We start from the raw sequence: 27,749 nt of genomic DNA, 5'->3' as shown, positions 1-27,749 counted from the left end.
ATGATAACGTAATCAAAGAATTCAGCACACAGTCGTGGCCAAGGACACATTCGATCAAAAGAAATACTGAATTCTGAAAGTCAGGAGGAAGTTGAGAACCTTTCACTTTTTCCAACATGAATCCTACCAACAGCATCCAGACTGCTTGGTTAAAGATTAATGGAAAATTTGGGGGTGTGTGGGCATGAATATTATAATGTTCATCGTCCAATAAGGAGTGGTTCTGACCTTAAGTCTTGGTTTGCCCTCAGAGCCTTGTGGGGAACCAGCAGCACTGGGCTGTACCAGAACGAACTCCTCACTGGTGACGGTGGCCACAGACTCTGTAGAGCTACTGACTTTCCTCAGTGAGGAGCTGTCATCCATGGTTGGTTTCTTCTCTCAGGGTTGGCTGGGGAGACCAGGGTTAAAGCTCTCCCCTTCCCTCTCCGCTCCACCCAGGTCCGTAGGAGGACTGCCTGCACGCACGAAAGCAAGACTTGCGTTAGATTGGGTATTTCCATCTATATTTGCAAAACAGATGAGATGTCTGTAAAACTTCCTCTCAGTTTCAGAATTACTACATAGGAAAAGTCACACATTTTGGTTAGACATGCCTACTTTCAGGTTCACCTACAGATAAAAGTACCCCAAAAATAAATCTTCCCCACATGTGGATGATCATGTGAAGATTTATTTGTCAAATATTTGACATTAATAAATATTGTACTTGTTTATATGACGTCACAGTTAAAATACAGTGTTTTCAGTCAGGGTGATTCAAACTACAACACACAGTGGCAGTTTGAGCACACACACATTTCCAGACACTGGTCATACCATGTCATATTTCTTACATGGCATGTTTAAGCCAGTGCTAATGACTGTCACACCTTTGATTTAATCATGCCAGTCCTGCTTTACATCAGCACAAAATGTGCACTTAAAGGCAAATCTGTTGTATAATTCCTAGATCCGGAAGAATGAGTTCACTGCAACTATTTTATGTACAGGTCAAGTAAAAAGAAATTTGATATTCTGTTATGCCTTGTTAAACAGTCGTGAGCCAAGAGTGAACCTCTACCCAAGGACTCCAGATATCAACTGGAGTGGACATCAACAAACCAACAGTGGCCACGAGAGCAAAACCAGCAGCAGCATGACACCAAGGCATCAAGAGACAAGCACGCGTCTGTCTGCATCCGACCATTGTCTCTACATGTTACACCCAGCTGGGTCATGAAATTACCAGGAGCTGAACCACACCACCAACATGCCTTCATACCTGGGTGTAAGCATGCATCCAGAAACATAACATTCAATCGTTTTTACCAAGTCATCATCGTACTTTAACTGCAAAATAATCTCTTACTCTACTTAAGAATCTAAGTTCAGTAGTTTGTGGTGAATTGGAAGTTACACTTGCATTAAAGGCTACTAAGAGGAATTTCAGAGGAATTTTATACACCCTCAGCAAACTACAGATGACTATGCATGTATGACGTTGCTGCCGACAAATATACACAAACTTAAACTTACACAGGTAGTTAATAACAAACACATAATGGAAGCTATCATTTTGAGACACATTCATGCGCATAAAAAGGCAGTCATGAAGGTAACAAGCAAATCATATTCACAGACGCATGTGCACACACAGATACCTGAGGAAAGTAACTGGCCCATGTGCTTCAAGCCCGTTATCTAATTACAGAGAGGGGCATGAACCAGACTGGCTGCACTGATTAGCTAGCTAGCACTGATTCATTTAGAGAAACAGCTGCATGGAGAAGGAACCCAGATCTGGAACACAGATAGTGACTGACAGGGAATGCAGAAAAATTTATGTTATTTTGAGCAAAAGTCTTCATTGGTTCTGTTGGATCCTGTGACCCTCCCTCTGATATCAGACTGGATCGCAGGTATTTGGTAGTACTCCAACCATACAGGACTGACTATTAATCCTGCTATTGCTTAATATATACACACACACACACACACACACACACAAATCTATATATGACACACAATATTGTGTAAGAGATGGGCAGGGAAAACTGCACTTCCTGATGTTTCCTAAACCAACAACAGTACAGGCATTACATACTAGAAAGAAAATAAGAATAGGACAATTTTCAAAAAAAGCCACGTGACTCTAACTTCTCCTTTAAAAACAAACTGTCCTGGCTTGGGTCAGTCGCTGTGTGGTTCTTTCATTTTAAACACAGTAGTTACACAGATAGTCCTCACAAATACTAAACTGTTTCTAGCCTCGCCCTCGTGTACCCTCAAACCGAAACATGGTAGCACAGTCATCACCAGCCCACTCCACAGCTTTGCTTGCGCTACCAGCACTCGTATGGAAACTGTGAGTGGCCACGGAGCCACCCAGCCACATTACATCTGAGAGAGAGTGTGTGCGTGTGCGTGTCTTTGGGTGGACTTGACCTGCTCTGCTGCTGTTGTTGCAGACCTAATAACTTGAAAAAGGACACATGAATCCTGTTACTCATGCAACAACAGCCTGGACAGTAAAGTTCACGAATAAACCCCAAATCCATTGTCACATTCTACTGGATGTAATTTAACCACATAAGCTCCACCTTGTGTTTCCTCCGGTTGTTAGGACATCTACAACTCCATCTCCCTGATACAGAGAATACAATTGAAGCTGTCCAACCTGATGACAGCAGCTTTCCTCCCACCTCACAATAAACAAGGTAATTATCGGATCACAAAGACACTCAACACACCAAAAACAATGGTAGGTAGGGCTTGGCAGTTGCTCGTACATCAATCAAAATTGAGATGAATCACAATCAGGGTTACTCGGTTAAGTCTGGCCAATTAGTGGATAAAATTATTAAGACATAAGAAACAGATAGTAAAAAAAAAAAAAAAAAAAAATTGATTAAATGATTTCTGGCAATATGTCACAACCCGATTGATGGGTAACAGAAAAAAAAATACTGAGACGATGAAAATATAAACCAGTTTACCAAAATGTAATTTAAATTGATTTGTCTGTCAACTCTAGTGTTTCCAAAGTTGCTTAAGCATTTAAAATCAGTTTTAGATTTTGGGTTACTGAAAACAATAAATATCATCCTCCAAAACATTTCCCCACATTATCATTATACAGCGCACAGGTAACTGGAACAATTCCAAATATTTTCATCAGATGCCAGAGTGAATTTAGATGAAAATGCTCTGATTTCCTGTCTCTGATTTGACAGTGTCTGAAGATTCATTAAACTGAATGGTTGATTGTATGTTAGGGCAAATTTCTCCATTATTTGGGTTTTTTTGTTGTTGTTTTGTTTTGTTGTGGCAGCTGTGTTTTGTCTGCGGGCCTGAACCACATTGAACCATCTCCCATCTTCACCAGCAGGCTAGCTGTGTTTGTGGCAGGGAGCCCATTTAAACAGCTGGTTAACGGACACGTAATCTGTTGAAATAAACCGGGCAGATGGAATGACAGGAATGTCTTCTGGTCAACCCAACAACTGGTCAGTACGGACTGCTGAGACACTAACGCTAGGTTGATGCAGACATAACACACAGGCACAGGGAGGGCAGAACTAGCTAGCGCCATGCTCAAGTATTCCAGCAGTGCCCATATTTTCCTCGCCACGATCGCATCTAATGGGTTTAGCAGCATCTGACCTGTCGACTAGCAGCTAGCTGTTCGAACAGGTGAGTGCAGGCTAAAGAGGAAGTACCTACAGGTACGAGGCTAGACCTGGGGGCTAACGTTAAAGCTAAGGTTGCTAGCGCAAACCAGATCGAAGTCCAAAACACTTGGACCACTATTTGGAGCGATTTCACGCAGCAACACCCAACCCGCCTCCGGAGGAAAACATCCCGAAAGAAAAAGGAAAAGGGCACCTCTGCTTACGCTGCGCATAAGAGAGACTTTAAAATGGACACAATTTTGGTTTAAGAAGCTGTCAACTTACTTGTTTGAATCGTTGTGGAGTTCCTTGCTAGCTGTCAGAAGAGTTGCAGCGAAGATCGTTTGTGTTACAAAGATGCATCACTTGGTACACGTCTTCCGCGTACTACCGCGCATGCGCCCTCCAACTCCAACAGTAAATGGGAATGTTACGTTTAACATCTCTGCTCCGACATATTGGATTCCACATATACCTTTACACAGTATGACAAGCAAAAAAACAAACAAAAAAAACAGATTTACATTAATTTTACATTAAGTTCTATTCTTCAGGTTTTATTGATACTCTCAAGAAATAATCTATCTTGTGTTTACTTCAGTCCATAGTGGATTTTGTTTTTGTTTTGTACTGCAAAGCATGATTTTGAACGTTGTTTTTAATGAATGGAAATGGGATAGGCATCATTTCAGAAACATTTCTAAATATAATGAAGTCCTTGTCAAGAAATAATGAAAAAAATAAAATAAACATAAATGAACATAACAACTACATAACATAATATCTGTTTTCAGCACTGGACATTAACTTTTTAAAAGTATAATATCTTGTAAAGTAATATAGTATTGGATCACGTTAGATTGTTCTGGTGTACGTGAATGTGGAGGAAAACAACTTTGACAACAATAAACAACAATGAGGAAGAGGCTGATGATTGTGCACACACATATTTACATTTTCATTAAAATGTGTATAATTGTACATTCAAGTTTTACTTCTTTGGGCATTCAAATTTATTATAAGAACTGATCAAATCAATTTAAGATCAGATATATAAATATATGAAAAAGTCAAAAGCATTTTGTTTGTTTTTTGGGGGGCTTTTTACTAAGTTCCACAAGTCAGGCACCAGCTGGAAGCCCGAGTTCATGCTGCCCTCGTAGTTCAAGCTGTTGGTAAAAAGAAAATAAATACAACAGAAAAAGCACTTATAGCTTATGTTTAACTTGTGAATAATATAGCTTGTGAATAATCACGCGTAAAACCATTTCAAGCAGTTACAAATCTTTAATTGTCAAAATTTAGCACTGTCAAATATTACTGTTTCATATTCGTCATGTATGATTTCTGTTTTACCAACATTTCTAAAAATGTTTATTTAAATTTTTGTTCTGTTTTTAAAGTTAAGTAGTTAAGTAGTAAAATAGATAGTACAATGGCTAAATGAATGAATAACACTAATTCCTCACCTGTGACTATGAGAACATGAAGAAACACTGGTTTTACTCCACTGAATCCTCTTTTGCTCTCTTAGGACTTTTCAGTCCTGATTTTTCTAAACAGATACAAACCATTCTCATTAAATCAAACTTAGTTATTCTAACGAACAACTTTTTTTTGCAGTCTCCTCTACTCTTATTTGCCTTTTAGTTCATCCAAAGAAAACAAACACAAATTCTGATGTGAAATAATTAATAGATGTTTGAAGGTAAAGTAGAAATAGCAAATAAGAACGATAATGTAGAGAAAAGAGAAGGAAGAACAGACCAAGCCTGCAAAATGATCCAACATTCCCATTCATATGAGGCCTGACATGGTTTTGCTGTATACAAACAAATATAAAGCAAATATCACAAGAGATATTCTTTTTTTGTATCGCAAGCAATGCTGGCTAAGTGTCATGTAGAAAATGAGCACTGCAGTTTTTAATCACATAAATGTGGACTTTTTCACAATATGAGATAAAAGAACATGAAAAGAAACAACATGATTATTTGTATTTTCAACATCAGAGTAGTATAGGAGTATAGGAGGAGTGTGTTGACAAAGTAGCACAAACAAGTAAACCACACTCCCTCATCCAACGTAGGTCAATTCCGGCGATGCATCTCTGTCAGGAACACAAAGGGATCAAGAGATGCCTTCATTGCTTTCTTGTTAATATTTACATTTTTGCATCACTGTCAATAAAGAAAACTGTTGATTTGGGGTTCAGCACCGTTGCTTTGAAGGGCTCTGCCACCTTTGCTACTTTACAAATGTATACATGAGGAGACAAAGTGGAAATTCATTGCTGGGCCAGTTAACCCAAGAAGCTTTAAATATCCACGGTTCTCACTGGCACCATGCTCACAATATTGGCCTGATAAAGTTACATGATGAGATGCCGTCTGCTGAAAGGAGGTGACCGGAGATGAAGATCTGTAGTATTTTTACCCAACATCTTGCATAGAGACAGCTCCAAACTCACTGCGTAACAAGAGCAAAAATCAAGAAATCTACAAGCAAGAAGTTTTCATCGTTGACCCTCATAAACCCATCGCAAATGTCTTCACACCTACGTCTTCATATTACTTATCTAATCTTTCTGGAAGTCATTGATAGAGGAAGGGAAATCATATATTACCTAAGATAGCCCTCAGTCAGTAGAGACACAGTTAACAGTCAATATACAGTGTACACATTTACAAACATAACCTCTTTTTTTCTTATTCATAAATATATATAACCATAAATAACATAATAACTGTATTTGTGAATAGAAAACTTAAGGATTTAGGGATATAAAGTGATGCTAGGCTTGGAAATAATCCCCGCTTGTCACACACTTTCAAGTTCAGTGGCTAAAAGAGACGTTTCATCCCCCAAACCGTAAATAAAAGTGTTAATGTCTAAAAACAGTGGGCTTTTGTCCGGCTGACTCCCAAGTGAAAGCTGCAGCAGGTGTCTCTACCATTGTTTTAGTCTTGCATGTGTTAGTGCTGCTGTGTGTAAAGGAAGAGAGAGAGAGAGAGAGAGTGTGTGAAGTACATCTGTTTGATGGGGGCGGGGGGGTGAGGGGATGGTCACACCTCGGTGCTGATGGCTCGGGTGTTGGTGTAGAACTCAGGTGGCCGGCTTCGCTGGGCCTCCCTCAGCAGGGAGCCTCGGACAACAGGCAGTGGCATCGCCAGCGCCTGGTTCTCATAGTGCGTGGGCATGTAGGTGATGCGCTCCCCACCATTGCGCATCTCATCAGTGGTACGGATGTAGAAGGGGGATTCATAGGGGGAGCAGGTGGGGCAGTAGCTGCGACGTCCCCCTGTGAGTTTCCTGGGGTTGGAGGCTCTGGGTGGCTCAGGTGGGGACAGGGACAGCGGGGTGACTGTCGTCCCATCCAGGCCAGACACACTGCACGCGTTGCAGGGGAAGTGTTGCTGAGAGACGGAGCCGCTGTCAGACCCATTCTTCTTACAGCAGTAGTACTGCAAAGCAGAGTAGATGAAATCCATCAGACGGAAGAAACAAGAAACAACAGACTTTAATCTCCCCCTACTGATGACATGCCAATATTATCCTGCATACTGTAACATATTTCTGGCTAATAGTAGTTTTGTGCATTTTATTTTCATATTTGAATGACTCCATTCCACCAGTTTTTAATAACACTACGTACAATACAAAACAAGATAAACGGTATGAGGATTTACTTTTTTGTTGTTGTTGTTTTATTTTATTTTCCAAGCCACTGGAGATGTTTCACACCTCCAAACAGATAGACACACAAACACACATTCAGACATTCAGAGGTGTACCTGGAGTCTACAGTAACAGAGCACAGCTATGATACACAGAAGTATCACTGTGGCCAGTATTCCTCCGGTTATGACAACAGTTCCAGCTGTCATCCGACCAGCTCTCCATCAAACTCTGGCAAAGGCACAGGAAGTGACATCAGCATCGTAATATCATATCATATCCTATATCATATAATGTACTGTGGGAGGCTTCGGTCCTGCATGACCTCAAATGACCTTTGATCACTGAATAATGGGATGAGTCTCAATGTCATGCACTCTGAAAATGTTCGCCAGGCTTTGATCAACAGTTTACATGCGTCTTTTACTTCGTTAACTATGAGAATAAAATAAACCCTGGATTGTCATGTATTTAAAATTGTCAAAACGGACATCAAAAGTTATGTTTGTGATTATTATACTCACGTTCAGCAAAGTCGCTTAACACCTGAGAGGAAAAAGATAAGAGGTTGTTATAGATAGATAGATAGATAGATAGATAGATAGATAGATAGATAGATAGATAGATAGATAGATAGATAGATAGATAGATAGATAGATAGATACATACATAGATAGATAGATAGATAGATAGATAGATAGATAGATAGATAGATCGACAGATAGATAGATAGATAGATAGATAGATAGATAGATAGATAGATAGACAGACAGACAGATAGATAGATAGATAGATAGATAGATAGATAGATAGATAGATAGATAGATAGATAGATCGACAGACAGACAGACAGATAGATAGATAGATAGATAGATAGATAGATAGATAGATAGATAGATAGACAGATAGATAGATAGATAGATAGATAGATAGATAGATAGATAGATAGACTTACATCAGAAGAGTGTCTGAATGTTTTAAAGGTTAACTGAAGGCAAATCAGAGGTCAAAGGTCACACCACTGGATAGACACATTGTGTGAACATCTCTAAGGAGGAAAAGAGAGAAATGAAAACAAGAATCATCCATCCATTTTCTATACTGCTTATCCGTTAAGGGTTGTCCAGCTGACATTGGACAAGAGGTGGGGTTCACCCTGGACGGGTCGCCAATCCATCACAGGGCTATCAGGAGCAATTAGGGGTTCAGTGTCTTGCTCAAGGACACTTCGACATGGTGACCGGGAGAAGTGAGGATTGAACCAGCAACCCTTCGGTTGCAAGATGGCCACTGTACCTTCGAGCCATGTCGCTCCACCAAAAAAACAACCCCAAAAAATCATACCAGTTCAATTCCTGAAGCTTTAGGATTATTTCTCCACAAGGTGGCAGTAAGAGAACAGGAACCATTAACCATCATTTCACTATTTGTACGTGATTCCTCCACAGGAAACAACAAAATAAGGAAAGAAGGAATGGAAATAAAGGAGTCAACCAGAGGGCACAAGAGGAAGGAGGCAATATAAGAGGAGGTGATTAATGACGAGGAAAAAGTTGTAATATGAAGCAAAAGAAGAAAATAAGAAAATAAGTGTTGACAAAAATCTCTTCTTCTCTTGATGAGTAATATCTGATCTTACATTGGATTCATGTACCATAGCTTTGGATGCTGACTTGCAGTTAGCATAAGAAAACACCCCAATAAACCCCACAGCTGACTCATGCGCCACATGCAAACCACAGTTTGAAGGGTCTTAATCTCAGGTAACAGGACACAGATTTGAGTTTACATTTTGAGTAAACTACAAAAACATTTCTTTCATAAATACTATTTATTGTTGTCAGTGCAGGCTTGGTCCCATTACAATTTCACAAAAGTGGAGAGTCTGACAACGGTTGAGTTCCAGCAGAGGGGCTGCTCCTGCCAAGTGCCAGCCTTCCAGCAGTGAGAGCTACACAGCAGCTCCTCAAGTCATCAGATCTGCAGCAGCTCAAGTCATCCTCGCTGCAAAAGCAATGTGTTTTTCTAAAACTTCACAAAAAAAAGGTATGTATGAAATTTTGAGACTGCGAGGTAAACATAGATTTATGAGAGCATTTCTAACGCTCACCTCAAAGTATGTTGTCTATTAAATGCCCTACGATAGCTTACAATATTAACAAAGACATACAAAATTTGTTCCCATCCAGCTCACGATTCAAATCCATCTCTTCGACTAATATTTCATCCCTCCATACAGTTTGGTCATGATGGCTGAGCAGCAAAATCTGACGGCGTGGGGCTGGGACTGGAATAAGGCCCTCAGACAAGAGGAGACAGTCAAAGCAAACCTAAGTGTTATATAGTCACACATAAATAGTGAAGATATAAATGTTCAAATATGAGACCTTTAAGATTGTATCTTTGTGTATGCACCATTCATGCATGAGGCCCAACTTGTGGGAAGGGCTGTCAGACTCTCCACTGAGATGAAGAGGAGCCAGCATTGCAGAGGCAGAAGCTGCACGGCTACACAGGCACTCGGCTCATAAACCATGTTTATGTCAGAAAGTACACGAGCCCTCAATTATTTGTAGAAACCAAACGGGAGGGCAGCTGACACATTCCTCTCTACATCATCCATCATAACTTTCTGGTAGGTGCAATCTCAGACCCAGTGCACCGAGCAACTTTTCATAATTAATGCCTGCACTGCGACTTGTACGGCATTGAGGAAATAGAAATTGAGTCGCCACGTCATCTTTTTGTCAGATGCATATAAATCACGCAGAGATTTGTTTTTCCTATCCTGTTTAAATGCTGCTCTGCAAGTACTTAGACACAGACCTGCTGGTGAGATCTATCTCAGTTAACATCGTTTGACTTGAAAAATAAGATATCTGCATCAGCAGCACACACATGCGTGCTGCATGCTGGCTCAGTCACCATTGGGTCCAGATTAGAGTGGTCCTCAATCCCCTACATTGCCTCAAGAGACTTACATACTGATAAGACTCTCTCCAACACACACACACACACACACACAAAAACACACACTTTACGCGCATAAAGTCATCACTCAGGCAAACATGAACTCCGGTCGAATGAGGGCATCTTAATAAAACATATTTGAATGGAAAGCACAGTCCTCTTTGCGCTCAGGAGCAGTCACTGAGCACAAAGCGTTTTAATAGACAAGCTCATTGAACCCCATCACCCTACTGCAAAGATTGCATTTACGATTAACACTGCAGTTTAATATACTGTATGCAGGCTGATTATACGGTCGAGGCAGCAGAACACATGTCAAGCGATGACCTTTGAGGTTTTACAGATTTAAGTAGAGCTTTTTCCTGTTTGTAGTTATTGTTCGAGCTTCTGCGCTACATCACTGATATTATAGCTGTCAGAAATACACTAAAGAAGCAAAACAGTAGTCCAGTAGGCATTTCTGTCTGACTTGTTGCTAACTTCCACATATGAAATAAAACAGTGTCTTGCATTTGCTAGTTGTCATCGGTTTTGCTGTCTTGTAATCTACTTTTGCTTTCGTTAGTTGTCGAAACAAATCCCGTAAATTCTCTGATTATCGTCTGCTCACTGCTGAATCTTTGCATTTGGAATCATCTGCCTCTGTACCACAAAAACACACTGTCGCACCGAGAACACCGGCTCAGGTCCCCGATGATGCATTCTAGTGCATCTGATGAAATAACCATTAAATTGGTTTATTTCATTGACTGTCGTCAAGCGTATAAACTACAGGTGCTGAAAAATAATTCTATATTAAATTACAGTCGGTGCTAGACTACATTATGCTTCACTACGTTTGGTTGCAGCTGCCCTGAATTACGCAACAGGTTTTGTTATGCAATAGTACCCTACATTTGACAGTTTTTTGACATTATGTATGCTACTCTGTGTCCTACAGGCAATGCCATGCTTAGTTACACTCACCGAGAACGTGTTCATGTTTAAAAGTATTTACAGCTGCAATCACTGATCTCTACATTTTTGAGGATTGTATCAGCACACTGCTAAAACTTAGGCTTTGCTCGGTCCCAGGCCTCAAAGTTGTTTTATCTGTCTCCAAGTTATTCATCTGCACTTTTCCAGACCCTGCTTTTTTGCAAATCAGAATAAGGAGACTCTCTCATGAGCTTCCCCTCTCACTCCCTCTGATGGAGTGCCCCCTCAGGAGTCTCAGCCATCAGTCTTCAGGAGCATCTGAAGGACGGTGACTACCCTGGAGAATTTTTACAAGATTGATTCTTTGGATTTTAATTTGTTCAGACCAACATTCAGCACGTGTCAGTCTCTGCCCCGAGTCTGTCGGAGACGTAAATACCAAAAGTTCAGTCTCAACTATGAGTCCTGCAAAACCAAGCAAGACTGCATCTGTACCTTTGTTGAGTAAAAATAAATGACAGCATCCTTTGATTTTGCTATCATGACGAAGCCTACAATCTGACGGTTAGCGGGGCTGGTGAATGGTGAGTCGTGCTAAGTTTGCTGACCCTTCTAACCGGTGCTCAAATTTCTAATAAGGTCCCATATCTAACTATGGCAGAGACATTCCAGTCAGAGGCAAACCGAAACGTAACATTGACTGTGACTGCTGCAAACAGCGTGTGAGTGGCAGGAACGCTAGCTACACTTACAAAGCTAGCAAGCTCGCCATCCCAGCTCATGTAGCAAATGGCGTGGCATGCTAGCTCTGGACAGCGCTCACAAGTTCCCACAGGCAACAACCCCAAATGAATCACTCCACATTTTTTTCCACCAGTTCAGATCGCTGTGTTGTGGTTAAACAAAAGATATAATGTAATTTTAGTTTTGGAACACCAATACCTCATCAAGCTAGCACTACCCACTAGCGGAGACTTCTAGCTTGCCCCGGCACTAACGTATGCTGTGATTATGACCATCAATAACAGAAAGTTTCTTCAGTATTTGTTATAAACTTCAGTTCAAAAACAGAGAGCTGTAACCAGCGAACAGTCACATAGCTTTTATAGACCCTCATTACACAGAGTGGGACAGACTGGTAGAATCTTTTATTGATTTGTTTTAATAGTGGAACGGCTGTATTGGATATATATATATATATATATATATATATATATATATATATATATATATATATATATATATATATATATATATATATATATATATATATATATATGTAGCCAAATCTAAAGCAACTTTCTGAGTTGGGTAGAGCCCTATTCCTTCAGGTGTGGATCTTTGATGCAAAATGTCAGCAGACATTATTTTGGAAAAGAACCATTTTGTAATTTCAATTCACAGCTCTATGACTGCTGTTGTATAAGAGAAAACAACTGGCATATCCAAACAGGATTCATGGTCACAGTTGAAATGTAATTTGTCTAATCCTGTTATCTAGCGTTCCAAAGGCTTTGCTCTATCCGCTGTCCCTCTACATCGTCTCAGTAGCGAGTGTGGGCGTCTGTTTTTGTGTACGTCTATGTGATTGTTTGCATGCGTGGGTGTGAGGTAATTCAGGGATTCCGTTTGAAAATGGTTGTGTTTCGTTTTCATCAAGATTATTCACAGTAGAAACTAGAATGACAGGTAAACTGTCATTTCCAAAAGAACACAATCAGTTGATGCATTACTGGGAAATTTAATACAGTGTCAGCTTCAAATTCAATTATGGGACAACTGTTTGGATAATTTGGTTTGAGGTAATGTTGTAAGGTGACAACAACTGCCTGTGCACAGCTCACTCATGTTTAGTGATTGTGGCAAAGCTCCAACTTCATATTCAGGCAAAAAGCCTCAATGACAACTATGTAAAATGTAGTCGTTAAACAAGTGTGTTATTGAGATTATAACAAAGGCTGAGTTGGAAGGTGGGCGTGGTCTTAGCAAGGCTGCAAGAAATAGGGAAGGGGAGTGCAGGGATCATCTTCAGAGAAAAAATGTGCAATACTTTTTTTTTACTGTAACTTTTTTAACTCCTGCATGTAGTGTCAGCAAAATCAGTGGTCTCCTGTTGGTTTTGAAATAAACCCTAGATGCTTTTCCCACTGCCCACTTTTTAAATCTGCATAAACCCACTTTAGAAAGACAATCGGTGTCAATCGACACTAGGAGTCGCCTAACTGTTTATGTGTTTGACTTGGCCATCCTCAAGTTTTCCTCAAGGATGAACTGAAAAGATTTTGCTCATCAGAGAGCAAAGTCCCCGTCACCTCACGTTTGCTTAATTTTTTTAGTTTCTCCGATCTGTCGCATTCATGACTGCAGTCGCCACACCAGAGAGAAGGAGAGGTGTCAGTGTAGCACCAGAGTATCTTGGGCTCGTGTACATGCAGCAGCTGCAGTAAAAGCAGCACGGGGGGGCAGAGTTGGGGAATCTTTTGAATTTTGTGCCCCAGTCTGACTCAACTCACCCCAGAGCGGTGAAAGTTACTGACAGAGGAAACAAGACTTCATTGCCTGAACTCTGGGTGGCTGTCATATGTGGGTTGAGACTGGAAACACCAGGAGCACGCTGCAAATTGCTGTGATTACCTGGGTTTCTGTCTGTGCTGCAAGGTCATTAGACGCTGTACGGAATGCCAATTAAACATGTTCCCATTGCAGAAAAAAGCCAGATTTTAGCAGATATTAGTGTTGTATTTTGGTCAGTGAGACAGGGACTTGTAAGACGTCAACACCAGTAGTGCCCTGGACAATTTTGTTTCTTTTTTTGGGGGGTGGGGGGGGGGGGGGGGGGGGGTTGACTGGCTGGCTGCAATCCCAATCAATGTTCAAATAGCCCCTCTGTTTAGGGTTGATTAGAAGTTCAGCTGCCTGGATGCAAAATCTTATAATCTCATGTGACCTTGAAAAGACCTCTCCATGTGAAGGATCTATAAGAGCGCAACCAAATGTTACTGCATCTTCCCTCTTAATCTGTCACAGGAGTTGCAGCCCAGAAAGCCCAGATTGATGACACAGAACTTTTTTAGTTGAATTACCATGATTTTGCTCGACAACATTTTGCAGAACGAGAGTGATGAATAGGGAGAACTGTTCCTCAGAATGATGGTCGTAGCCCAATAAAAGCACAAGATCAATACTGGTGGCAAAACAGCTTTGTCCCCTTAAGATGGAGGAAGATAGGACAGCAGAGTTGGAGTCTTTATGTCCGTCCAGGCTGGAGCACGTTCTGCAGCCCTACACAGAGCTGCAGATTTATAACTGGTGTACATTATGCTATTATGCAGCTATCCGGGCTACTGTACCAGAGCCTGCCAGCTCCTGATTCAGCCTTTCTACACACTTGCTGTGACTCACTATGTGATGAGTACCTTTGTTCACATGGCAAGAGAAAGATTAATTACTCAGTGGTTCATCTGTTATTTCTGTGCACATATCAAATTCATTTTATTGTCTTTCTATAAAGGCCGATCACCAGATGTCAAGACAAGTTTGATTGTTATGGATGTCCCGACTGAGCTCTACGATGTGAGTTCAGCTGCATTTTTATGGCTACCAGGACCACTGCTGTTACTGCTGAGAATTTAAGATAAGATAAGATTAGCTAAGATAAGATCCTCCTTTTAACGGAAAGTTGCGAGCAAGGATTTTTCTTCTTTTTCTCACGTCACTGGTTTTATTAACTTTGCTCATGCATTTTTTGTTTTTTTACTCTAATCTTTATCATTTCAGTAAAGTTTTCGCTTTGTTTTCAGTAAAAAACAAAAACACTTTGCAAAACATTACATTTTTTCGTTATCGCACATCAAAAGCAATTTATTTCTCATTATGAAAGCATAATAATGTCTCAGGTAAACACACACAAAGAATGCCATGAACTTTCCAACCATTCGGAGATACTGTTAGCCAAAAATCCACCTCTACAAAAACCCGCAATTCACAATAATTAAGGACTATCATTATCCATATCTAGGTACCCAGCATGCAGTCGACCCCTGTGCAAGACAAGAAGACACAATACACACTGATAAACACGTGCAATCACAACCTCAGCTAGCGAAAAGTAAGGAAAGATTCCCAAATTACATGTGAATCAGCAAACAACACCGTCTAGCCTTGAGGGGACAATGCTAACCCCCGAGCCACTGACTAGCTCACACTTCTAACTGAAGGGCTGGAATTGATTTTGTGTTAATTTATGTCCAGTTCAGACAGATTCACAGTGTAGAACTTGAGCAGAAGAAGGAGCTGACATTAAACATGCATACTGCTCTGCTGCTTTACGAGGTTTGCAGAGGTTTCATTACGGCTCCTCAGCCCCCCCGCTACCTCATTCCCACCCCCCAACTGTCCTGCAATATGCCAGCTTCTCTTTCACACTTGGCAGCAGTGCAGTATTGTTGAATGCATACCCAGAATAGTGCAGCGGGCTGCCGGGGAAGCTGTAATTACTGTAGCTCCATTCTGCTGGTCAGCACGGCACTCTCATAAAAGGAAATGAAATGGTCCAGCGTCAAGCTTTGAGGGAGTAATGTACCACAAATATTACATTAGCATACATTCCCATGACCATTTTGTCTGTGACAGTTAATAAAGAGAGAGCGAGCGTAGCCAGAGGTGGAGGAGCCCGCAGAGAGGAAGGCAGAGGTGCCACGCAAGTCAAGGTAGAGGTTAGCGTTGAAGTAGTGGTGAACTTCATGTAAATTCTATGTAAAACGGTCCTTTAAAGAATTGGTTATTTTTTTATTTCCATTTGCTGAGGATGGCAGTTCCTCTCTATAAAAAAGAGTTTAGCCTTCCGTTCAGTGTTCGGTTTACAACTTCCATAAATCATAAATATTGTTTTTCTTATGCGATTGCTTCAAGACCCCACGTTTCCCTGCACACCAAGCGTTTAAACACGTAAAACAGCTGACCGCTCAAGCAGTCATAGTCGACTTTTGTTCCCGTTTTGTCGTCGCTGGTAAAAAATGAATTACTATGGGGGAAGAAAAGACAACAATGAAGAATGAAATGCCCCAGAAACTGATGCACCCCAGGCTTCAACCCTGGTACGACTCCACTGAAATCATCTAAAATTGAATTAACTGTACATAATGTGCTGGGGAGACTATCCAATATGTATCAAATTATATTAAAAATGTAAAACAGTTGAGTGAGAGGTGATGAGGAGGAGGAGGATGCGTAGGAAAAAGTGGCAGACTGGAGTGAACGGACAACCCGGTATGAGGAAAACTACCGTTTCCACTCCGAATTCTTCCCATCAGCTGAATTACAGCTAAACCTCAACTGTGCGTCATGTTTTATTCATAACCTAATAGATGTTTCAGCGCTCTGACTCTTTTCCTCACGTTTTATTGGCTGCGTGGGATGTTGCCGATCGAGGGACTGTGGATCTTTTCATTATAGGACTTCAATTGGCGACTGCAAGAGTAAATGTTGTATGTAAGCTTCAAGCAAAGCTTGCGTAAGACAGCTGCGATATGATCCGTACTCCAATTCAAATCATGAGGAAAGTGAGGGAGGCGGGTGCTGAAAACAAAGGCTGACATTTCAGGAGAAGTTGTTTCAGGACAAATATATTTCCTCTACTGCAACAATTCTACTTCATTTCCACCTCCAGAAATGTGCTCCATCATTAATGTGTATGAAAGGAAATTTGTTAAAAAAAAAAAAGTTGTGTAAAGTGTGAATACGGTGAATAATTCTTGATATGGCCTTTATATGTGTTACTCATCACAACTGAGGTAAGTATTTCCATACTTTAAGGGTTATATCACCTTAAGTGTGCGTGTGATGGCTCCATTTGGACTGGTGATCGTTTCAGATTTGGACTTTGTTGAGGACTTTTTCACGTTTGCTTGTTACAACTGAGTTTCTTTGCGCATGACTCGTGTGTTGTTTTAATTCCAGTCTTTGTCTGAATGCCCCTCCATTTCGAAGTTCCCATCGTGTGTCTTCTCGGCTCTCTTCCCTGTCCTGTTGTTTTTTTTTCACTCCTTGTCTTCCCTTCTCCTCTGTCCACCTGCTTGTGACCTGAAAATTGATCTCATCCCGTCATCATGAAGGGTGTCTCATGCATCTGGAGGAGAGAGCGGAGGCTCGCTGCAGGAGCTATGACTGCTCAAGGATACACGAGCGTTTGCTTTGCTTGAGTCTTTTTATCACTCAGCTGGAATTCACAGTGTGTCGCCAGGGAAGCTTTTCTCTGTCTGAACCGGTCTCAGACCTGTGGGACAGCAATGGAAGAAGCAGGCCTGAACATTTTCCACCATTTTCATTTATCCATGCTGTCGCTATCAGTGTAAGGCCCCGTTCCTCTGTAGTCCTGATTGATATTTCACCTTGATAGAACTAATCTTTTTATCATGGAATATAACCAATCCAACTACTATAATCAGAGCATGTAGTCCATTCAGCATTGATTTGCTATATTTCATATCAGTTGACTTTTATGTTGTCTGCAAAAGTCATTCCACTCCGATAGTCCAGTAACAACCGTTGCACTCGGGACTCATCTGACGGATCATAAAGTGGGAGGCTTTAAAAGAACAATAGACGATGCATCCGTGCCAACATCATAATTAATTGATGTTTCTTTAAAATATGGGCTCCCAAGAACAGATGTTTCATTTGGTTAAATGCCTGTTGTCTCTCCTTGTGTCTCCTCCTTGTCTCTTCTGCTCCAATCTAAGGTGGGAGGGGCTCTGATATGACAAGAGGACGCTATGTAACGTGACCTAAATGTCAGTGCAGTGGCTGACAGATATCAGCTGAAATACTGACCTCATGAGCTCATTTCATCCTCGTTTGTTGCAATAAATGGACTTCATTTATCTGCTTTTTTTTTTTACTTAACGTTGTTTTGGCTCCTTTGCACATACACTCATACACACAAACACTCATACACACACACACACACACACACACACACACACACATTGATGGTAGAGGTGCCAACCTACACATCAGGAGCACTTAGTGGTTCAGTATCTTGCTCAAGGACAATGCGACACTGTCTCTACAGGAAGTGTGGATCGAACCAGCGACCCCTCAGCCTCTTTACCTCTGAGCCATCCCTTCCTCTGGCAGACAGGTAATGTGCCAGCATCGTTTTATCTGATTATCTGACAGGATGACTCAAAAATCTCAGGGTAAATTTTGATGAAATTTGGTGGGAGCATAGAACAATCATTTAAATTTTGGAATTGAGCCAGAACAGAATCCGGATCTGATGATGTCTGACTGCCTTGATGGAGGTATGTGCTCTGTAATTTTATACAGGGGATGACAAGTTTGCTATCAGTTATTTTTCTGTATTGTGACTTCAGAAATAACGCAAATTTCTGTGGCAGACCAAGGTTCCTGTTTATTATCGTTATGAATCCCATTACGGACATTCCCAAACAGCAGCTTTCCAATATTCCAGGAGGCTGAACACACATCCTGCTTGTTTTTGGCAAATTTTCTGTCACCTTTGTCCCCTCTGCATGGCTCTTTCCTGTTCCTCACAATGTAGCGGCTGTATTTGTGGTTTGTAAAATAAACTTTAGTTCAACAAGATTCTGCCTGACTGCTGCTTAATTCCTGCGCTCTTGTCCTCCCGTCCTCCCACGTTGGGGCGATGCGTCTTCGTGTTTGCATATGTTTCCTTGTATGTCAGACCGATTATTTCTGAAAGTGCGTTTGTCTGTATGTGTTCATGTTTGTGTGTGTGTGTTTTTGATGACTCACTATAGATACAGCAGCCAGCAGCAGTAGAGCTACGTTAGCAGATAACAGCGTCCCTGTTCCAAAGGCCTCCAGCTCTGCCAACAAGCTTCCTCTGACTGGCCTCGTCCTCACCCACCCCTGCCTCGCCTCACATCCACACGCTGCACTCAGTGAGAGTCACGAGTCGAAGTCCCAGCCAGCGAAACATCGCAAAATATAAATAGTACCTGCTCATATCCTTGAGCCTGCAAGAGAATTGATGCAAATGACAAGATGAAGCTGTGCGATTGGGGCTTTGAATGTTAAATGACTGACTCACTGTTGACACAGGAGGTTACGAGCAGCAGGGTCTGACAACTTGGATACACAGTTTAACTTTCATGAAATCGGGAGCTTATTTCTGTCTCCCATGATACAGATCATAAGCAAATTCATGTATTCATTGTCTATACTCATGTGGTTGCGGCTGTTGTCAAATATTATGCTTATGCGGTCTTACTTTGAGTACTGCTGTTGTTTACTCTTTGTTTAGTTCTACTGCACTGCATTCCAGTCAAAAATACATTTTTACATTAATGGTTGATTAGAACTTCGCTGTATTGTTAACACGACCAAGGGATGTGGGAAAATATTGGCAAACTAGCTGAAGACTAGTGCCACCTGTTGGCGATGAGAGTTATTTCCTTTGTTACACAGACACAGCAGGTATGTGCTAGCTGTTCGCTTAAGCCTTTATATTGCCCAACATTTTGACCCAAACACGGTTGACAGGAGGCGACAGGACACGCTCGTTCCTTGACGTCAGTTTGGTGCGTCTTCTTCCTAAGAGGAGCTGAAACTGTAAGTAGACACTAGTTTAGTTTCCTGTCCTGCTTCTGCAGCAGTGGCGTTAAGACACAGCCCATCTCACCTCTATGTGTGACTATAGTACAGTCGACTTGCATCTGTACACCAAGAAATACCAATCCAGCGGCCAGAAAAACCTTGCGAGCTTTTCAATAATTCACGCACCACTCTTGAAACACTTTTCCTTTCCCTGGGTTGTTTTAGATTCATCACAACAACCCCAACAGACACACACACAAACATAGACACAAATATACACTACTAGAACAACTTAAAACACTCCTCTGTGAAAACTGTCCCAGAAAATACATCAAGTGGACTGTCAGGAGGGCAAAGAAGGACCTTAAGTACAGTAGCCTGTCCTCAGAAAACAAGAAAGACCGAATCTATGAGCAAAGACATCTTCCCTCCAATAAAGGCTTTACTTTGATTTAAACGTAACACACACAGCATACCTGCATCCTTCACTGGTGACTTTAAGACTTCATTTGACACAATCTTTCACAAACGAAGCTCACTGATATTAACGATAAAGTTAACTAAATAAGGCAGAACAGTCAATTGATATTTGATCAAATAGCCATGATGATGGAATACCCAAATCACAGGAGGTGCAATATCTGCAGAAAGAGTGGCAAAACACTGCTCCAGATGAAGTACTACCATGACATGAGATATCTCAGGATACATGCGATACATTTCATTGTTACAGATCTGCATGGATGGACAGATACATGGATATTGAATGTTAATGATGACACCGAGTAATAACCCCCAGTGATATTGTTCATCGTATATCAGTTTAAATGTCAGACAAAATTATAGCAGTCAGGTATTTTGTCCAACTTGACCTGGTCTAATGCACATCAGTTAACCTGAATGGAAAATTTCAACCATTTTTGCCTGACTGGATGACTTTTACCATTATGTTTTTTTAGTTGCCAAGTAAAGACTCAAATGTGCAGAGGAGGAGTATTAACGTCAGGGATGTAAACATTTTTAATCTACTTTGCATGTCAAAGAAAGAGGTTGTAATGTTGGAAGTGGAGGAATCGCTGAGGAAAAAGAATTTTGAGGAGATTTTGCTGAAAACTGCATCTGTTCAGAAGGTGAAAACAATAACTTGAAGGGGGGGGGGGGCATTTACTCCCTAGCCTGACCTTACACTCCTCTGTAATGGACAAACATTTACCCTTAAAGGTTTTAAAGCTTCTAAATTGATGTTCATGCAAGGCCAGTGCACCATGCAAATCGCAAAGAAATTCATTTACTGTAGCATTATCACGGCGGCCCTTTTTACCCACATTGTCTGCAAGAACCTCTTCAAAAAAAAACAAAAAAAAAAGGCCAGGCAGAGGCAGTTTGTCCAACATGTTTGGGTCAAAGAAGTGTGAGCACAACTCAAAGAAATATGTTTCGGTGCACAAAAAGAAAAACGCTGAGGAAGGTGCGCAACTGAAATGTGTGTTACTTGCTGCTACAACCTGGAAGAACTGCCGAAGGGCAGTGCTGGCTTCTTCCTCTTTATTTCACGTCCAACATGTGAGGACAGTCCCAAGACACAAATATTCTCAGCAGTGAAGCCAAAAGATACAAATCTGACAAGTTTGCGAGAAAAATACTCTCCAAACAGCTTTAACAATGATCCATGAGGATTTGTCAGGGTTAATGAGGCAGCCTAGCCAAACTGTTTCCTAAATTAACCAGGGTTAATAAAATATTTAGTTTCCCGACCAGACTGGCTGTTACGGAGCAATTTAGCCCTGACATGGAAAAATGGTTCTAGCAGCTAGTTGTAATTTCTCACCACTGTTTCAAACTGTTGGCACACAAACCATTACACAACCCGTGTATTAAAACATTTGGTCTGTTGCTGCTGTGTTGGCTGTGACAGCCCTGTCTGCAGACACCTCTGGGGAATCAGCCCACTTCCTGTTGTATCATAGCTACTGGAAGTGGAGGAATTAAAATGTGTGGTGTTTGGGGCAGGTTAGAGACAGGATAGAGGAGGGCTGTGCTACAGTTATTTAGTCAAGCTGTATTTTCCAGCCTCCCTCTGTGAGAAATGGGTCAGAGCAGCGCTGCACCTGCTGCTAGGTGTTGATGTGGAAGATCAATGCACTTTACATACTGTCCTCTACAGCCGCACGTGCATGAGCTACAAGACAGCAGGTAAGGTAGACGGTATGAAGGGTGTCATTATGCAATAGCGGGACATTTTTTCAAGCGCTAAACCACAAACGACAAAAAAATCTTGATGCACAGGAAACATCAAGTGATAAAAGACATTTTAAATGCATTTTAATTATTTATTTTATGAAGTCACTTGCAGGATTACAGGCTTTGGTTGCAGTATTATTCAAAGGCCATATCTCTCACAACTAACAATAACGACAATAACCATTTATAGAGTGTACTGTAGCATATTGGTTTAACACAAGAGACATAAACTACACACGCTCACTTTTGCGTGCACAATCGTCCATTCATTACAGTCACACCATCAATAAATGCTCTTCCAACCAAACCCTTTTTGCACATCTGTACCCTTAAATCTGTCCTGCCCTTCTGCAACCTGAGACTATATGATATACAATCCAGGTGACCCCAGCAGGATCCCCTGCTGTCGCTCTCCCAGTCACGGTCTTTCTCTGCTCATCATCGTTTCACTTAGATGATGCAGTCTACCAGCGGCAGCAGGTCACCCAGACCAGACCGAACCAGTGAAAGATCAGGGCAGAAGCAAAATGGCAAAACCCCAAGACTCCAGCTCCCTCTGAGCTCCTCCGCTGTCACTCCATCTGATCTAGAAGCCCTAAAGGCACATTTCACATTAAACTGGGCTAAGAATACTGACGTAAATTTGGCCAATATGAGGTTTTCAGCATTAACTGAGGACTACTTCACATCAGGAACATGGCATTTTCCTCCAGAGTCATTTTAATGCTTTTCTTCAAACAGAACCCACAGATATTTGAACTCGATTTTTTTTCATCTGTGTACATACCTGATCTGGTTACATGGTCCGTTTGCTCGACTCGGGGTAATCCTGACCATGAAAAACCACCAGCCTCCTTCTCGCAGCAGGAGGAGAGCGGAGCAGCGCTGAGCATGGGACTGCGGCGGAACTTCTCCAAGAATGAGCCGGAGAGGAGTTCGCACTCACCAACCTAAAATCCTGCCGTCAGATCGGCAGACTAGAGGTCAGAGAGGCGAACGCAGAGGCAGGCAGCTGAGGCAGGGTAACGGGCCATAGTCCCAGCGAAGCAGCTGGAGGACACGGGCAGATGCTGAGGAGGAGAACGCTTCGATGGAAGCGCTCTTTTACGCGCATGTAACCCGTAAACGCGCTTTAACATTCACACGAGGCTGCGATCTTCTCAGGGTTTACAGAGGCTAAAGTTCACACCAGAATTAAAACAGGCACATCCAACAAGTGAGGGATGAGTTGGCGAAATGACAGAGTCCGATGCTGGGCGGACGAACTGGGAGGAGGGAGCACAGGAGCCGCCCCGCCTCACACACCAGCCTCAACCCTGGTGGAGGAGAACCATGTGTATTATTTGAGAGAATACTGCTGAAAGATATCGATGAGGGTATAAGCAAATAAATGTTATGATCTCGATGTTGCTCGGGAAAACCATAAAGGAAAGGACCTGGTACTCTTACGCAAACCAAATATTAAAAGTTCTTCTCTTTATTCCCAATTTGGTAGTAAAGCAGTTAACAGGATACATGAGAATGTCAAATTTGTCTCAGCACAGGCACGTTCACGTGTCAGTACCCCCACAATTGAGACATTTCAAGGACCAGTGTGCAAAATCTGGTTACAGTTTGTGGTTAAGTTAGGGTGTCACCCCCCCAGCCCTTTTTTGTGTCATTCACATATTTTGATATACAAATTCTCAAATGTGGTCATTATATATGTAGTGCCAGCATTTTGCCCTGACTTTGTTGCAGGAAGTGTGTCTGGATGAAATCAACTTGGATTCTGCAGATTTCATTGCAATACAATCATAAAAACAATGCAGGAAAAACTACAACTTGGTTTGAACTGAGAATATTTGAAGTGACTTCTGCACTCGAGATGACAGGCGAACAACCTCCTCGGCCTCTGTTGTCATAGGACAGCTCTCTCCCCTCAGCCCTTTGTTGCACATCTGTATCCTCTCTATGTCCTCATAAATTCTGCAGAGATGTTGCCGTCGCCATGACAGTTGGCTGCCAGCATCACTGATCAGCTGACTAGGGAGTCACTGTGAGAATGCATCCACCAAAACAGTTGCACGAACAAAGCAAGAAGAACACTGCCTACCGGCTCTATTAGAGAATGAGCAGCTCCATAATAAGTTACTATTCGTATGCATTCAACAGAAATAAGGAAACTAAATGGCACCAACTAAAATGCTGGAGGTGCTGGTTTCTCCATTCTGGGCAACCTGTGATGAACATGCTGAAGGATCCTCTCAAAAAGTAGATACAAAGCTCAATCAATCAGCAAATGAAAACACAAAAGCTGAGTTTCAGGCATCAATGAAACACAAATGGAAACTTGACATATTTCATTTAGTCTATATGTCAATTTTTAACAGTATGTGTAGATACAAAAATATAAATGTTAAATGTCCCTCTAAAATGTGAGAAAAATCTGACAAAAGTGAGCTAAAATTAAAAAAAATTATATCAACAGAAAACTGCAACCCGAATTTTACATCATGCAGCATATGGATATGAAAATGTGAATAAAAAGGTAATCATTCAAAAGAGCCTGATTGTTGGGTTTAAATTGAGTGAAAATGTGTGTCATAACTGCAGCCTCTTCTGATGACTCACAAATCATCAGAATATTGTGGTTCATTCAGAATAAAAGGAGGCACTGTGGTTTCAAGCACCAAGGAGTTTTGCAACCCGGTAAACCTAAGAAGACAGAAGCTGAGCTGCTGTAATTGATTTGCCCTCAATCACTGCTCCTTTCATCTCCTTACTGTTGCAACCAAGTCGACACAACATGGTCAGAGAGAGCAGGACCGTCTCATCGGACAGAATTAAAGCAGCGAGACAACTGGTGTTACCCAATCACAGAACCAGCGGGGAGGATGAGGACAGCGGTGTCCTGATGTGGAGTTTGATTGATGTCATAGGATCACATGCCACTCTGTGAGAAAGTTCCCAGGTTAGGTGAGGTAAGAGCAAACAACTTTTCTGAACTTCCTGATTATCAGAAACTTGCTTCTGACCTTTCTGTGCACGAGTAGAATGACTCATGTGCAAAGCAAACTCTTTGATGTCCTTTGGAATCTATGTTCAGTTTCCCTGTGAAAGTCATTGTGCAGCCCATCCCAGTGTCGATTTCATTTACATGCGCCATAGTGGTTCAGATTTCCACATTTAGACACATTTGTGAATCTTAAAATTGCTTTAAATGTAAAACAGGATATTGATATCACTTCAGGATGGGACAGCATTAAACATTTTACCAATCTTTTTATTTATTGTTCAAGGAAAGGAGTGTAGATACGTGTTCAGCAATTAAATCACTTATTCAACATGAACACAGAACGTAACATTGATTTTTCCAGAATTGCACTGAATGAGATTTCCAGAATGTACTGAATTCGAACAATAAATAAAAATATATAAATTCTGTAGTCACAGAAGTTTAAGTGGTGGTAATCCATGTCTGATTTGTGAAATGAAAATTAGTAAGATATAAGAAAACAAGCCATGCTTGTGTAGTCAAATGCAGTTTTTTTCAGTCAAACTTGCCCATTTATCCACCCAGGGGCTCAGGCTATACTGGCTTTCATCTTTTTTATCATAATATCTATCTGATTCTAAATTGCTTTTCGTCATATCTATTTGGTAGATCTGTCTCTCATTCAATGAATCAATCAGACGATGTCAGCATTAAATATGGAGTCCCGCAAGGTCAAATTCTTGGTCCTCTGCTTTTCAACTTGTACTGTGTATGTTACCACCTGTGTACATCATTTGGCAGAGTAAAACATCATATTCCAAAGCTAATAATAGTAAATAAATATATAAATATATAACTGTCGTTGCCAATGATCTTTATCAAATTAGTGATCTCTGTCAGTGCACTGTGGATATCAAATACTGGAGAGCGTTAAACTTTTTTTTGCAGCTGATGTGCATGGTTGTGCCTCTTTTAGTGGGTCTGAAGGCTCTGAGGCACAAAATTTTTACATCTTTTAACTCCTGTCTGTGGAGAACATGCCTCCAACTGGCTTAACTTCAAGAGACACAGCTATATCTTTTTATAATCTTATAAATTTATTGAAATTATGATGTTTTTATCAGTCAGATTCTTAATTGCTGCATCATGCATTCATTTAAGGATGAGATTGTAAAACACTGTGTTGGTCATGTCGGACATTTACTTTTTCATTATTTTTCAAGCACGCTGAGCTTGCAATTGTCGTATGAGATGTGTTATGTAAATAAAGTTGACTTGACTTTACCTCCTGCTGACCACATGTTGTTGTTCCATGTCCAACTAACCTCATGTTAACAGCAACAAGCCCTTTTCAATGCAGACATTTGGAAATGTCGTAGCAGAGTAACCAGGTGGAACTGATCTAATCAATGATTGCTCCATTCCAGTTATTGTCACAACATTCCAGTAAGCCTGCATGCACAATTACAGGAACCCGACCTGTTTAATTGGAACAGGACCATGGTAAATGAAATCAATTACACCCATTTAACCAAAATGGCTTCCATGGAAAGGGCCTACACCTTCCTAACTATTAAACTAGTCTGATAAATGCCCCTACACACATCTACATCACTGGGAAAACACACAATATTATTGCTAAAAAGTGTCTGTTTATTTGTTTATTTCTATTTAAGAAAAAACTCTTCCATTGCTGGTCAGGTGATCATGTTGGCAAAGAGGAAATATAAAAAATGGAGGAGTCAACTTTCACTTGCTGACAAGGCAGTTTCTGATCCTGATAGGTCAGAGATATAGCAGCAGATTTGTGTTCACTCATCTTGAAAACTGCCTTCACAGCTGAAGCGTGATTTTACTCTTATTTTCCCAAAAATACAGACAAAGATTTGCTTGATAACAATAAACAGAACTTTTTTATCTTGACAATTAGTCACTGCTACAAAAGCAGCTGATAAAACCTATAGGGGGAAGAATGTCAACACAAATTATTCTCCTGTTCTCTCTGTTTTTCATCTCAGAGCACTGATGTGTATTCTTTCATCAGTGCTCCTTCGTCTGCCTGTCTGATCCTGGCCCCAGAAACGAACCTGACCAATGTGAGGCACAGTGATCCCTGAATAAATTATTATAGAAACAGACAGACCAATACTAAAAGCCATAGTTTGACATTTTTGGAAGGGCACAGTCTTGCGTTATTTCATAAAATATTACTCTTTTAAACAAAATCATCAAAATGTGTTCATTGAAGACATTTTTTTGGGGATACATCAAACTTTTATGACTGGAAGACTAATGACTGACTGGCTGACGTAAAGTTTAGATTTAGCTTGGAGTCATCCTCTCTGCACACAAATTCTAAAACACTTAAACTGTTTCTTTTAAGAGCCAAACAAATGAGATGAACATTGGCTTGTTGCAAATGTTCAATCAGTCTGCCAGACAAGCGATTTGTAACAGTGAAGAGGTCACGCCAGGGCTCGGACTCTCACAGTCAACTTCAATATGGAGATAAATGAAAAGAAACCCAGAGACAGTAGCATGAAAGACGGTGTGAGATCCTCCGCTGGCCAGAAGTTCCATTTGAATTTAACTACAGCTGCAACAACTAAACGATTAGTTGATTGAAAGAAAACTAATCACCATCGATTTTGATAATTGAGCAGTCAATTCATTAATCAATTAGTGGTTCCAGATGCTTAAATGTAAGGATTAACTCTCCTACAAAGTTA

At 41.0% G+C, this 27,749-nt stretch overlaps 2 protein-coding genes across 2 annotated transcripts in view; both read right to left on the bottom strand.

Moving 5' to 3' along the window:
- rabgap1l (RAB GTPase activating protein 1-like) overlaps positions 1-4,037 on the bottom strand; it is a 94,999-nt gene extending 90,962 nt beyond the window's left edge. The window contains exons 1-2 of the mRNA XM_086225275.1: positions 3,939-4,037; positions 229-458 (exon numbers count right to left, since the gene is read on the bottom strand). Coding sequence (XP_086081401.1) covers positions 229-366 — 138 coding nt within the window. The 5' untranslated portion in view covers positions 367-458; positions 3,939-4,037. The remainder of the gene's footprint in view (positions 1-228; positions 459-3,938) is intronic.
- A 926-nt stretch (positions 4,038-4,963) lies between these two features.
- On the bottom strand, positions 4,964-23,263 carry fam163ab (family with sequence similarity 163 member Ab). Its single transcript, XM_086224005.1, has 5 exons — positions 22,831-23,263; positions 8,287-8,379; positions 7,856-7,877; positions 7,448-7,562; positions 4,964-7,117 (listed from the first exon to the last, which is right to left on the bottom strand). Exons 4-5 carry the CDS (start codon positions 7,538-7,540, stop codon positions 6,719-6,721), a joined length of 492 nt encoding a protein of 163 aa, XP_086080131.1. The 5' UTR covers positions 7,541-7,562; positions 7,856-7,877; positions 8,287-8,379; positions 22,831-23,263; the 3' UTR covers positions 4,964-6,718.
- Positions 23,264-27,749: the final 4,486 nt, after the last annotated feature.

This window comes from Aulostomus chinensis, chromosome 14 (genome assembly GCF_037954235.1).
Source record: "Aulostomus chinensis isolate RoL2024-O1b breed Wild chromosome 14, RoL_Achi_v1.0, whole genome shotgun sequence".
Classification (NCBI taxonomy): domain Eukaryota; kingdom Metazoa; phylum Chordata; class Actinopteri; order Syngnathiformes; family Aulostomidae; genus Aulostomus; species Aulostomus chinensis.
This window is presented reverse-complemented; position numbering and strand designations above follow the sequence as displayed.